The sequence below is a fragment of the Rutidosis leptorrhynchoides genome, chromosome 6, assembly GCF_046630445.1.
Source record: "Rutidosis leptorrhynchoides isolate AG116_Rl617_1_P2 chromosome 6, CSIRO_AGI_Rlap_v1, whole genome shotgun sequence".
Classification (NCBI taxonomy): Eukaryota; Viridiplantae; Streptophyta; class Magnoliopsida; order Asterales; family Asteraceae; genus Rutidosis; species Rutidosis leptorrhynchoides.
Window position 1 is genome coordinate 362,697,249 of NC_092338.1, and position 13,613 is coordinate 362,710,861.

The 13,613-nt window shown below is 33.3% G+C and overlaps 2 protein-coding genes across 2 annotated transcripts; one reads left to right on the forward strand and one right to left on the reverse strand.

The window, feature by feature from the left end:
* Window positions 1-9,183: 9,183 nt before the first annotated feature.
* Window positions 9,184-9,753, forward strand: LOC139852784 (photosystem II 5 kDa protein, chloroplastic-like). Its single transcript, XM_071842117.1, has one exon. The coding sequence runs from the start codon at window positions 9,285-9,287 to the stop codon at window positions 9,624-9,626; it is 342 nt and encodes a 113-aa protein (XP_071698218.1). The 5' UTR covers window positions 9,184-9,284; the 3' UTR covers window positions 9,627-9,753.
* Window positions 9,754-10,870: 1,117 nt separating this feature from the next.
* On the reverse strand, window positions 10,871-13,031 carry LOC139852199 (phenylacetaldehyde reductase-like). The gene is made up of 6 exons (XM_071841425.1): window positions 12,839-13,031; window positions 12,559-12,728; window positions 12,273-12,464; window positions 11,423-11,585; window positions 11,156-11,342; window positions 10,871-11,042 (listed from the first exon to the last, which is right to left on the reverse strand). Exons 1-6 carry the CDS (start codon window positions 12,954-12,956, stop codon window positions 10,898-10,900), a joined length of 975 nt encoding a protein of 324 aa, XP_071697526.1. The 5' UTR covers window positions 12,957-13,031; the 3' UTR covers window positions 10,871-10,897.
* Between the last annotated feature and the right edge of the window lie 582 nt (window positions 13,032-13,613).

The window sequence follows — 13,613 nt, forward strand, 5'->3', positions numbered from 1 at the left end:
AATAAATTATCGTGGGTTAAATGGGAAAAAATCCTTCTTCCTCACGAAGAAGGAGGCTTAAATATAAAATCTCTCAAAAGCAAAAATGTGACACCGCTAAAATTTTTTTTTATTACAACATGTAGCGGAAGCATTAATTTTAAATAAAACATTTCAATAAGAAAAACATATATAATTACATATCCAAATTATTTGACCGCAAACATTAAACTAATACATCTGGTGTCACGTGACATTATAATAAAATTCAGTTTTAACGGAAAAGACACATCAGAGTTTCTTCATAGTCAAACATAACATCATCATGCCCGTCTTCTCCCCAAATGCATAATCTACAAAAGCTAACAACCTGCAGGGAGGAGATGGAGGGGAATTAGCACGAAGCTAAGTGAGTACAACTAACTCCAGGAAATAGTACACAGGAACCGTTATACTAATCATGTCACAAAAACTAACACACAAACATCACCCAAGTGCCGTCTACAGAGACTCTGGTGGCTCGGTCAAACCATTAACCACCAATTGATCAGACTGGGACTTACCAGAAGTTCCTCCACCATAGTATGTATATACATAATCCACACGCGACGTACGCGTCATTCACATATATATACACCACAATTGTCTAGGCAACCACATGAGGAACCCAACCCGCAGGTTGATCTCTCCTACCGAGACAACCACACAATAGGGACGCACTAGGCTCCAACAGCAAGTATCAACTAACATACAGTCATCACAACATACTAACTAATTGTATCAGTAAGTATATCTAACAAGCATGACATTCATAATATAACATGCTACTCTATACTATATACTCCAGTTAGTCTCACTCACCAAATACCAGCAACCAGCTCAGATAATCTACCACTGAGCGGCTTCCTTATCCTTATCACCTGAACATAAGGCAAATCAAGTTAGTTTCTGTCTGTTAACACCAAACAACACAGTATATAAATTTTTGTATAAAAAGCGCTCGCTAAAAATTTCTACTTAACACTTATGCGTTTTCAAAATTTACATCCTGATCATCAATATACAAACGGGCAGCATAACGGCTAAAAATCAACACTTAGTAAAATATTTCACTGCCAAAGACACTCGGTCGACTGTCAGAGACAGTCGGCCGACTGTCTACACTCACTCGGCTGAGTGTCTAGTCACTCGGTCGATGGTCTCTCACAGACACACTCGGCCGTGGGTCATACACACTCGGTCGACTGTCGAGTCGGTCGGTCGAGTGACATGAGACACTCGGCCGACTGTGTTTATCTGCAGAAGCTGAAGAACAAAGCTACGGGTTTCACCTAAAATCGACCAATTCTTGCTCTAGAGCTCGATTATGACCTCAAAACTGACCAAATCAAAGACACTAAACATGTAGAAACATAAACCCACAAGATTTGGACTCAAACAACATCAAATCTAACCACTTTGACCCAAATTACTCACTTTGTAAAACTTTACACAAAAACCCAATTTTCTCAAAGATTGAAGCATGAAATGTTTTGATTCTTACCTTGATAGAATCAGTAAATCATAAGGAACACAAAGATACAAATGATTTGAGCTCTAAAATAAGATTAAGGATTAGGGTTTGGTGTAGGTGAAGAGATGAAGAACGGTGTGTGTGTGTGTGTGTGTGTGTGTGTGTGTGTGTGTGTGTGTGTGTGTGTGTGTGTATGTGTTTAGAAAAGTCTAGAAATGAGATGAGAGAAGCAGCACTAGTCACTAAATTGTGGTTAATTCCCACACTGTGCGACACACAGATATTTATCAGTTATCTGATATCTTTCGTACATCATTTGGCAATCCAAACGAAGTCCAATTTAAATAAATAAACCTGTTATGTGCCTGATATTGCTAAATTACATCATATATATCTCTCGCAATATCGTGAGAAATACTCTCGAATCAAGGATAGTTAAGGCAGTTTCTACAAGTAATGCACGAAGGTATGTAAATGGTATCGGAAAGTGGTTTATAAAGAATTTTGATGATTTATGACCATTATATAAAGTTGTGATATCATCATGGTCGATCCCGATACAAGTTAGGGTCAAATTAGCGCTCTAAAATGATAAAACAAGGCTTCAGATATGTTGGACTCCGTCCAAAATGATTGGGACTCCGTCCAAATGAAGGGAGAACATTAAAAAACGAGACAGTGAACCTTAGTTCATTTGGACGCCGTTCAAGAAATTGGGACGCCGTCCAGTTCTTCACACCTGGACGCCGTCCAAGAAATGGGATGCCGTCCAGACCTTTACAACTGAACGCCATCCAGAGTCTTGGACGTCGTCCAATAGTAGGTTTCAGCCAACTTTTTGACTTTTGACCCACTTTACCCACTTTAAAAGAAGATGATTGATAGGCCAGTTAGAGGATATACGATCATACACGAAACAGAGGAGTTAGAAGATTATTTTAGGAGCTATTTTGGAGAACTCCAAGCTCTTTGAAGAGGCTTATCATCCAAGAATCAAGATTCAACACCTTCTCCATTCAAGATTCATTCTCTAATAGGTTGATTTCTTGTTCTTAATAATGAATTCCACTTATCTCTTGATTGCTCTGTTGTTTGTTAATATGATTGTTGGCTAAACTCTATAATGTTTGTCTAGATTAATAACTGAGGTATTGGATGTAATCTTATGGATTGAATGTATTTTGTGTGATAGTTTTAAGTTTGATTCAAGAATATGCTTATTGATGTTAAAAATCATTTGTAACTAGTTAATTGATATGTTGTTGATAAAGAGAACTCTTGTTGATTTATCATATTGATTTACAATCAACTTGTCTTAGATTGATTGTTTACTAAACCGGACCAAGAGGGTAAATTAGATTCAATTGGTTAGACGATATAGGGATGAATTGTATGCAACGAACGTTTGTACAATTATTGATAACTATGAACATAGAAGTCAAGTTTCAAGCCTTAGAAGTAGTTAAGTTATCCTATTACAAATACAAGAACTATAGTGAAAAGGGAACCCTTGATCTTGTAATTGTGTTTGCGTATTTACTAAAGAGAACTCTTGGTGAACCTATTAGATAACTTACACACATATTCATTCAATCGGGTCCTAACAATATAACTTACATCCAATACCGAGGGTAAAATATCTAGATGAACATTTCGTCTCTTTGATCTAAATCAAACTATCTTATTTGCTTTCTTACACTTGTTTTCATTATATAAACTTAAAAGACCAAAAATATTGTTTTTACCCTTAATCTTCTCTGATTTGGTTAATCGTTAAATAGCCACAAAAACATAATATCTTGTACCTTTAAGTTTCATTTACTTAGTTAATCATAATATAGTTTCTAATTCTAGTTTGACTAATACAACTGTCTTTGGAACGATACACGGAATTTATCATTTACTATACTACTACACGATCGGGTACACTGCCCGTTAGTGTGTAACAATCTTTAATCGGTATTTTTTCATACTATTTCATACAACAATTCATATACCACGTTTTGCACATCAGTGCCCCTTGTCACAAACTGGTCGTAACCACATCATTACATAATAATAAATATTAAATAAAAATAAAAGCATATATCAACATAAATCAAACTTAAGGGTAAACTAGTAATCTTACAGCTAGGCCCGACTGAAAATGTTACAAAAAATTTGTCTCTTCTTTGTAAGTGTTGGTGGAGGTTTAAAACCAAGACCAACACAGTGTGGGTTAGTGTTATTCGAAGTCTTTATGGTACTAACGGTGGGCTAGTGGCGGGAGATGGGCTTGCTCGTCTCCCCTCTTCTAGTCTTTGGTTTAACATCTATATTGCAGGGAAAAAGGTGTACGAGTTGGAAATTCCTTTCTCCAATTTGTTTACTCGGGTTATTGGAAACAGGGCGGACACACAGTTTTGGGAAGACACATGGGTTGGGGACACAAGGTTTAAAGACAAGTACAAGCGGCTTTACCGGTTGGAATGCGACAAAAATGTCTCGGTACATGATAGATGGGAGTCAAGGTTGGTTCAACGGTATGGAGGTGGAGATGGCTTCGGGATCCAGTGGGCAGAACGGCATCGAAACTCGCCACGCTAACTGCTCAATTAGATGGGGGCTGTGATCGATCCACATAGCTCAGACGGTTGGAAGTGGGGTCTAGACGGTAATGGTGTGTATACGGTTAACAAGCTCGTGGAAATTATTGATGGTACGGCTCTAGCTTCGCATACGGATTCGATGGAAACGCTTAGAAATCGACTAGTGCCTAAAAAATTGAAGTGTTTATTTGGCGAGCTAGAAGGGGTAGGATTCCGGTTAGGCTTGAATTGGATAAATGTGGCATCGACCTCCATAGTACTCGATGCCCGGTGTGTGATGGTGACTTGAAATCGGTCGAGCATATCTTGTTCTTGTGTAGGTTTGCGAAAGATATTTGGGGTAAAGTTCTTAATTGGTGGGGGATATTCATCGGCTAATTTTATTTATAGTGACATTTTCGAAGGTACATTTGGCTCGTTTGCTTCCGGTAACAAAAGGTCTATATGGCAAGCTTTATGTTGGTGCGTTAGTTATTCGCTATGGAAATCAAGAAATTCAAAAGTCTTCAAAAACAAGACGGATTCGGATTCGGTTTTGCTTAGTGAAATTCCAGTGATTTCGTTCGAGTGGATTTCGCGAAGAATTAAAAATCATAAGTTAGATTGGCATAAATGGTTTAATAATCCATTGTCGTGTTAAGTTTGGTCGTGTTAGTTTTTCATTGTAGCTTTTCATGTTGCGATCTTAGCAACGGGTTTTATCAATATGTATCTCGTGTAACTGTTTTGTGGTAATAAATATAATCTCTTGCTTTAAAAAAAAAAAAAAAAAAAAAAAAAAAAAAAACTCTATCTTTGTGATAGAAAGAATATATATACAAACATTTATTTTTTCTAGAAAAAATACTCTATCCTATTGAAATAATTAAATTGTCACTTAAACTACTTGGTAGTCATGCATGGAGTTTAGTTATAAAGTGACATTAGTAGAGTTGTGCTTGGTAAAATATTTTTATCTCGTTATTTTACGAGCTATGTTAGAATCAATGACGTTATGACGTGGTTCACACTATGTGAAGGACCCATCACTTTTTCATCCTATAACACATGTTTAAGGAAAATATGTACGGCTCGAATTCGGACCACGTATTTCGAGAGAAGTAAAACCTAGCTGGGGGCCACATTTTTATCTCGTTTATCTTTAAATATTAAGTGAGGATCACTTACATGATTCGTAGTGTAGCAATGAGTTCGATTATGTGGTCAACAATCATTTTCATCAGGTGAACTAAAAACGAAACCGTTATCTTTTTGTATCATGATGTATAATATTACACAAGTGTATATATGTCATTGGATATTTTTATAAAGATAAACCTACTCTAAAGTAATCTATACTCAACATTCTTCGGTGCACATTCTTGATACCTCTTGAACTAGACAAACATTTTTGATTCTTGATTTACAAGAAAAATATTTTCTATTCATGTTTAATTAGAACGAGAATTTTATTAAAAAGAAAATGACTAACAAGGAACTAGTCACCTACAAAACAATTACAAAAGGATTATTAATCCAAGCTGCCAAATTAGGAGCAATCTTACTTCTAAAAACTAACCATGAAAAAAAAAAGAGTCTAATAGCATCAAACAAATTAAATAGAAATTTATACACACAAAACACTATTTCACTATTCACCAATAGTAATCAAGGGTATTTTCATCATTTCATCTTTTTTATTATTATTTTTTTTTTTTGTCCCCCACGATAAAATAAGCAACTTTCGTAAAAGAACCAACCCTTCAATGTTACCAAAAGATGTCGAAAAAAATATTTTTTTACAAAAAAATCAACTAACTTTTTTTTTCACTTTTCTTCCTGAACGATAAAAGAGGCAACTTTCATAAAATGAACAACTCTTCAATGCTACCAAAAGATGTCAAAAAACATTTTTTTTTTTTACAATTTTTTTTTTGTCCCCAACGATAAAATAAGCAACTTTCGTAAAAGAACCAACTCTTCAATGTTACTAAAAGATGTCGAAAAAAAATACTTTTTTACGAAAAAATCAACTAACTTTTTTTTCCTCTTTTCTTCCTCAACGATAAAAGAAGCAACTTTCACAAAAGGAACAACCCTTCAATGTTAGATGTCGAAAAAAAATTCTTTTTTACAAAATAGACCAAGACTTTTTTTTTAACTCGCATTCAAAACGGAGCCCCCGGCGCGAAGCGAGGGCTCCACAACTAGTTTAAAACTATTAGTCTCAAATAAAGAATCGTTTCGGTAGCGCCAAATCCACTTAAGAGTTGCAGTCACAATACACGGTGGCGGAGCTTGAACCATTTGGTTGAGGGGTTAAATATTATCTAATGTGTGATAGGTTTTTAGCAAGAAACAACGCAATATTTGGAGGACAAAATTGCGTATTTTATACAGATTTTGTGCGACAATATTGATCATATATAATTGTACATCATCTAAGTTAACTTCTCAAACTTTAGCTTTAGATTGATTTCAAGTTAAAAATGGCTAATATGGAAGAATGGGGTAATTGTTGATGAAAACAAAATATGAGAGCCTTCACCCTTTTGCCCATATCTCCTGCATACGAACTCCGATTTAGCTGATTCAAAAGCTCAAACGTATGTAACTCAAATGACTACAAATCCCATTACTTATTGAAAATTTTGGATGGGTGAGGGCCCTCTATTGTCCTAATAAATCTGCTGAAGAGTGACAAGCCAAATGAACAAGTCCTCTATCGTCATGATTGTAGGCCAAGTGACACCACTCCAAGGTTTGATGCGGTTCCAAAGACTATTCATGTTTAATCAGTTTACAATAATAAATAATAGCTATAGTTATAGTTATAGAACTAGTGAAATGACCCATAAAATCGCGAGTTTGTTTAAACGAAACAGTTTAATGGTATGTTTTAGGAATTAAGTTAATGTAAATGTTAAATTTATTTAGCTTAATGACATGTGGAATCACGGATTCCGACTAAGAAACTTCTAGTTGTTTTATGTACTTAAATTGATCAGAATAAATGAACTACATTTATTTTCCCACCACACTCTTCCAATTTTTGTCACAATTACTATTATCTTTTTCATAAAACGTACTTTTATTAACACACGTATTCGCATGCATATCTAACGCAATTAATTTTGTAAAGAGAACACATATTATAATAATAATAAAATAATAATAATAATAAAATTATTATTATTATTATTATTATAATTATAATTATAATTATAATTATAATTATAATTATATTTATAATTATAATTATTATAATTATAATAAAAATAATAATAATAATAATAATAATAATAATAATAATAATAATAATAATAATAATAATAATAATAATAATAATAATAATAATAATAATAATAATAATAATAATAATAATAATAATAATAATAATAATAAGTTTGCTGGAAAATTAAGTATTTATATTTATAATAATAATTATTAGTAATTAGTAATTAGTAATAACAAATGTGTCTTGAATTTTTTTTAAATTAAAATACAATTATTATATGAAGGTTGTACAATATATTTCAAAGGTTGTACATGTGTTTATGAGGTGTTTTGTAAAAGATAGCAGAATTTGTTTTACAATTTATATATATATATGAGAGTGTTTTATCATACGATTGTATATAATGCTTCAAATATTATACATATGGTCATGGGAGTGTTTTATCATAAGATTGTATGTAATGCTTCAAATATTGTACATATGGTCATAAAAGTGTTTTATCATAAGGTTGTACATAATGCTTTATATATTATACAATTAACGTGTTAATAATTTTATTATATACAATTAATTATTTTAATGACATCATCATATGGGCTTAAACTTTTTTCTTTATGTTGAATTTTTTATAAGCTTGAATAATCTTTATTTATCACATAATCATTATAGAAATTTATTAGATAATATATTACATTATATAAAGCACGTGACAATAATCATACGTGTCAACTCCTGATTAATTCCTGCCACGTGTCAACTCCTCTTTTATTCCTGCCATATGTCAGTTTATCAGTTATTTTCATATATTAATTGAATTATTAAATTTTCTAATTTAATTTAATATACATATTTAATTACCTGAAATATTATATTATTACCATTACCATATAATATTATATTAATATTAATATTAAAAACCATAGAACACACCAAAAACAACTTCTATAAATTTGATATAATGAAATTATTTGTACTAAAAATATATACAATTACAGATGTAAATAAAATATTATTATTAACAATCGGTTTTAAAACAACTTTTTAGGAGCTTATGTTTGGTGTTTTATCGATTATTTTTCAATTGAAATTAAAGTGATTCTAACGGACGGGCTCATAATTGCGGTAGTATTCAATGTTAATGTTTTCGATACAAATGTTATCAGTAATAAAAGGTTTTTTATTTATTGTAATTGTATTATACATTTGATAGGTATCAATATTAACATTATCGAATACTAATTTATACAAATATCGTGTAACGCACGAGCTCATAAAACTAGTAAATAGATATTGATTAAGATTATACACTTGATGAAATATCACCCTCACGGGTTCACGAATTATTTAAGTATTTAACGCCCTGTTTGTTGATGGGCCTAGTTAAACAGCAAGAATTGGTAAGGGTTCGAGACTACCAACATTATGGGCCAACGTACTGGTTCTATGGGCCTTATTGTACACTCTTTTACCAATCTTGTTAAAGTAGTTCAAACTTGATTCCCAGGTGCATTTACATTTTTCAAGTGGTAGTCATTTTTTAAGTTTCTTTTTATTTAATTAATTAATTAATTAATAATATCCAAATTTATATAATTTAATTATTATTTACTGATAATATATCTACCACAATATTTTATACATCCCCTATGATGATATAACTATTTATATATATAGTTCAACTATATATTACATACTTGTAATGGATGTAATAAATTTAATGATATATCATTGGCATTGTATATGTTCATCACAAGAAAATTTATGCATCATAGAGTTTTTAAACACCACACAAGTATAACCCTTTTGCCAATAGATAGAATTCCACGTGGCATCAACCCATTTGAGCTAATCCATATAATTCAGATAAGCCTATGGATCACATATCATCAGAATCACACTTTCAACTAAAAAACTATACCATCCCACACTTGTTCCTAACCAAATCACAAATTTTAATCCAAACACTTTTAACAACAACAAATAACAAATGGCATCCATGACAATAACATCTTCATTCCTAGGTGGCTCCGCCGCCATAGCCGTCACCAAACAACCATCAACCACCACCAGCCGCCGCGGTTTAGTGGTGATGGCCAATGCCTCAAAAGTGTCCCAAGTTGAAAAGGTTGTGATGGATGAAAAGAAAGAAGAAAACAACACAAATGGAAGGAGAGACATGATGTTTGCCGTTGCGGCTGCAGCCGCATTGTCGGTGGCTAACCTTGCATTGGCTGATGATGAGGAACCGAAACGTGGGACCCAAGCTGCGAAAAAGAAGTATTCGCAGGTGTGTGTGACCATGCCCACTGCGCGCATTTGTCGTTACTAGTTAATCTTATAATGGGGTGCATGCATGTATATAGTATGCATGTGTTATATTTTTAGCAAGGTAAATTTGTGTATTGAGCATATGTAATATTGATGATGCTTTTAATTTAATTTGCTTGTTTATTTTATGGTTGTTTTGGAATAACAAATGTTTATTATGCTATTAAAATGGAAATACTATCCTTTTTTGTAATTATATTGTGGACAATGTTAAACGTAGCCCTTAGAGCTGCGTTTAAGCATACCATAATTAGGTGTATAAACTCTCTTTAATTAATTACAAAGTATAATTATTCCTTTTTTTAATATCGACTTTTCTTATATAATTTTGTCAATAATATTATTCATAGCAGGTCTAAGTTATAAAAAGGGAATTATATTATTTATGGTATACTTAAACGTAGCCCTTAGGGCTACGTTTATCATTTTGGATTGTAATTAAGTTAATTTAGTTCTTGATAAATTTGGGGAAATGGACATGGACTGAATAAAGATCAATATTCAATAATACAATCACAGCAAATCGTCATTCATTCGCACTTTCGTAGTCACTGTGACAAACTCTAGTACATTGAATAACAAAATAACTAAATAAGTGGGTCGGGTTGGGTTAGGTTAGGTTGAGCAACATCAAATCGGATCGGATCAAAATGATGAAGTAAAATATAATTAAGGTTAAATGGGCGGGTTGGGTATAGTTGACAGAATGCTTTGAATTGGTTAAGTGACTTGGACCCATTTACATTCATGCATTCCTCTAAGCGGCTAGGTTTTTATATTGCCCATATAGACACAAGTAACTACCCAAAGTAGGTTATTGTTTTGGGATGTTGTATTGTGTTTGGGTTGGCATTGCCATTTTCTAAAAGAATGGGACATAAATGTACCTTAACTAAACTTTACTTACTACCATATGTTAAAGAGAAATTGACATAGAGAGCGACCGATTCCGCAATACTATCGTGGGTTACCAACATTGAGTACTTATACAGTACAAATACTTAATGTATAATTGTGGTGGCTGTATCATTTTCAATGGTAGAAATAACAACACCCATTACATAGCTAATTATATAATCATAATATCACTATTTAACCGCAAAGGATAGATAAAAAAAAACTTGAATTATTAGGAAAGGTAAGGAGCTAAATGGCTCATAAAGAGTCTAATGAAGATGCAGACCAATTTATTACTATCTACAACACACAGTGTATGCAAAGCAGTTAACAATTTATTCAAAAAAAAAAAAAAAAAATTATTTATTAAAATGATCAGACATTCAGCAAGTTTTTCTCCATCAAGCTCTCAACAGTTTCTTTGATACTTTGCTCAAGGGGAACATAGTCAATTCCCAGACTCTTCGTCTTTTCTTTAGAAACTTGAAAAACCGGAGCCAACGGCTTGTCATCTGCACACCTGCACGGTTTTTTCACCATCAAACAACGTATTTATTATTTATATTTATATTAGTCTTCTGCAAGATAAATAAAAGGTAATCGCAAAATATTAGCTCTAGCGAAAAGGTTTACTTCTGAGGAAGTTGTCTAGTCGGATAAAGCTTTCGTAGTATTTCAACCATCTCTGAATAGTGAACAACGCTTTCAACCAAACAATATCGTCCGTTGGCTGAAGGAATTTCAAACGCTTGAATATGCGCATTTGCAACATCTTTAACGTTAACCCACGGAAGACTGGAATTCGGATATGTTTCTGACCCTGCATAAAACACCAAGTATTAGTTCTTGATATCAAACAGAAACTGTAATTACTTAACAAACAGTACCTAAATTTCATACCATTTAGTAGTTGTGAAATTAATTCAGCACTAGTGTTAAGAGTTGGTTGAAGTAAAGGGCCATTAACCATCGCTGGATTAATGGTGACTAGATCCATTCCTTTTTCTTCTGCAAATTTCCAAGCTGCTTCCTCAGCCAATGTTTTTGACAGCGCATACCACAACTGGCCGGTCGTAACCAAAAAAAAAAAAAAAAACACTAAATTAACAAATTTGTTCCAATTTCTATGTTGTCTGTAACGTAACCATCTCTTTTTTTTATACAAAAAACCATTAGAGTTTTAGATATGATTTATTCAAGGTAATCTGATGCGATTACCAATCAAACGATGATGTGGCAGCTGATATGTCATTAACTTTTAACAATGGAGTTTTTTACCTTATTGTAACACATGGAAATCGGTTATCTTAGGTTATTACATCAATCCAACATTGATAACCATAATCTGATGGTCTCAGCCCAACCCGTTTGACTCATTTTAATTTTGAACCATTTCGACCCATGACTCGTTCCGACCCAAACCCATATTATCCTTGACCCAACCCGACCCATTTCAACCCGTTTACCGGGTATAGCGATCTAAGACAAAACAAAGTTGGTTACATTTTCTTACAATTAGCTCTAACTAGGGGTGTCTGGGGCCCGTTTCATTGAGGCCAAAAGCAAACCAAAGGATGAAATTTTCTTTTCTTTTTTCCTAAAAAAATGTGAAATTACTAAAATACCCCTGTGTATAAACATGTGAAAGTAACTGTTCACAGGGGCATTCGGTCATTAAACACCGTGCACTATTAGTATGATACTTACTAGGTAATAATAATAGTAACATTATTTATGCTCAAATCCTTACTTTCATTTCTTTACAATAGTTTGGATCAGAAAACCATGTCTCATCAATTACAACTTCAGGAGTCTTAGGTCTTGCATTATAAGCAACTGATGCAAGTGATGATGTCACCACCACTCGTTTGACCGATGAAGCTTTTGAACAAGAACTAAGGACATTAAGTGTTCCCTTCAACGCAGGCTCTATCAACTCTGTCTGAAAGCCGTAGTAATAACTTGATACTACTATTTTATACTGTCATTAAGGTTCATATAGAACTTGCATTCAGCATATATAAAATAAGAAGAACCTGTGGATCAGTGACAGAAGTAAAAAAAGGCGAAGCAGTATGGAAAACGCCATCACAACCGTCAACCGCAGAATCAAACGAACCGTCGTCAAGTATGTCTGCTTTGAACAAGTGAAGCCTTTCTTTAGCTCCTTCAAGTTTAAGCAAATGTTCTGTTTTTGCTGTATTGTCTGGAAACAAATCCAAAACAGTAACTTACAATATCAACTTTGATCAGAAAACAAAACATAAAAAATGTAGAAATAAAATTAAAATGAAAATGTAGAAATAAAAGACTGACTGGGAGAACGAACAGAAGCTTTAACGGAGTATCCACGCTGGAGCAGAAGTTTGACAAGATTAGAAGCTACGAAGCCTGACGCTCCTGTAACGCAAACTGTTTTTCCAACACCGCTCATTTTTTCACTAATAATATTACTACAGCTACAATATTATTGCATATTTTAACAGCATATAACAGTCATTTTTTCATTTGTATTGATTGATTGAAAGTTTCTGTGATATGATTCAGTTTTTGTGGTTGACAGTAATTGGTCCCTACACATGTCATGCTTTGATTCGTATATTAAATATCGTTACTTTTTGGATTTGTAAACCTTAGAAATTGCCAAATAGCAATGGGAATGGTACAATATGATAAGAGAAGGGACCAGCTTCTATTTCTACATAGCATGTGTTTCTCGTGTCATTTTCGTTCTAGCTAGCTAGGTTTGAGGGACAGATAGCCATTTGAGCAGAATTTTCTTTAAAATATCTATCTGATTTAAGGCCACCTCAAAGTTAAGATGAAATCGGCATGTCGTAAGTAACTAATGAAAACATGTCATAAAACTATTTAATTCAATCTAATAGTTACGTTTCTACGCCTACCCACATTCTACTTTCTCATACTACTTTCTCTCATACCCTGCCTCGATTTTTTGGGGGGGGGGGGGGGGGGGGGGGGCAAAAATAACGATAACATATAACCAAGCCTTTTCATCAACCGATGAAAAAGAAGAACAAGAAATACAATTGATCCAAACGCAAGCCAAGGCTCGGGAGCAGAAAACGTT

What these genes read in the sequence shown, in the direction of transcription:
- LOC139852784 (XM_071842117.1), top strand. Translation starts at nt 9,285, where the DNA reads ATGGCATCCATGACAATAACATCTTCATTCCTAGGTGGCTCCGCCGCC.
- LOC139852199 (XM_071841425.1), bottom strand. Translation starts at nt 12,956, where the DNA reads ATGAGCGGTGTTGGAAAAACAGTTTGCGTTACAGGAGCGTCAGGCTTC. An exon ending in ACTATTGTAAAGAAATGAAA is followed by an intron (nt 11,586 to 12,272) that starts GTAAGGATTTGA and finishes ACGACCGGCCAG; the next exon opens with TTGTGGTATGCGCTGTCAAA. An exon ending in AATTTCACAACTACTAAATG is followed by an intron (nt 11,343 to 11,422) that starts GTATGAAATTTA and finishes TGTTTTATGCAG; the next exon opens with GGTCAGAAACATATCCGAAT.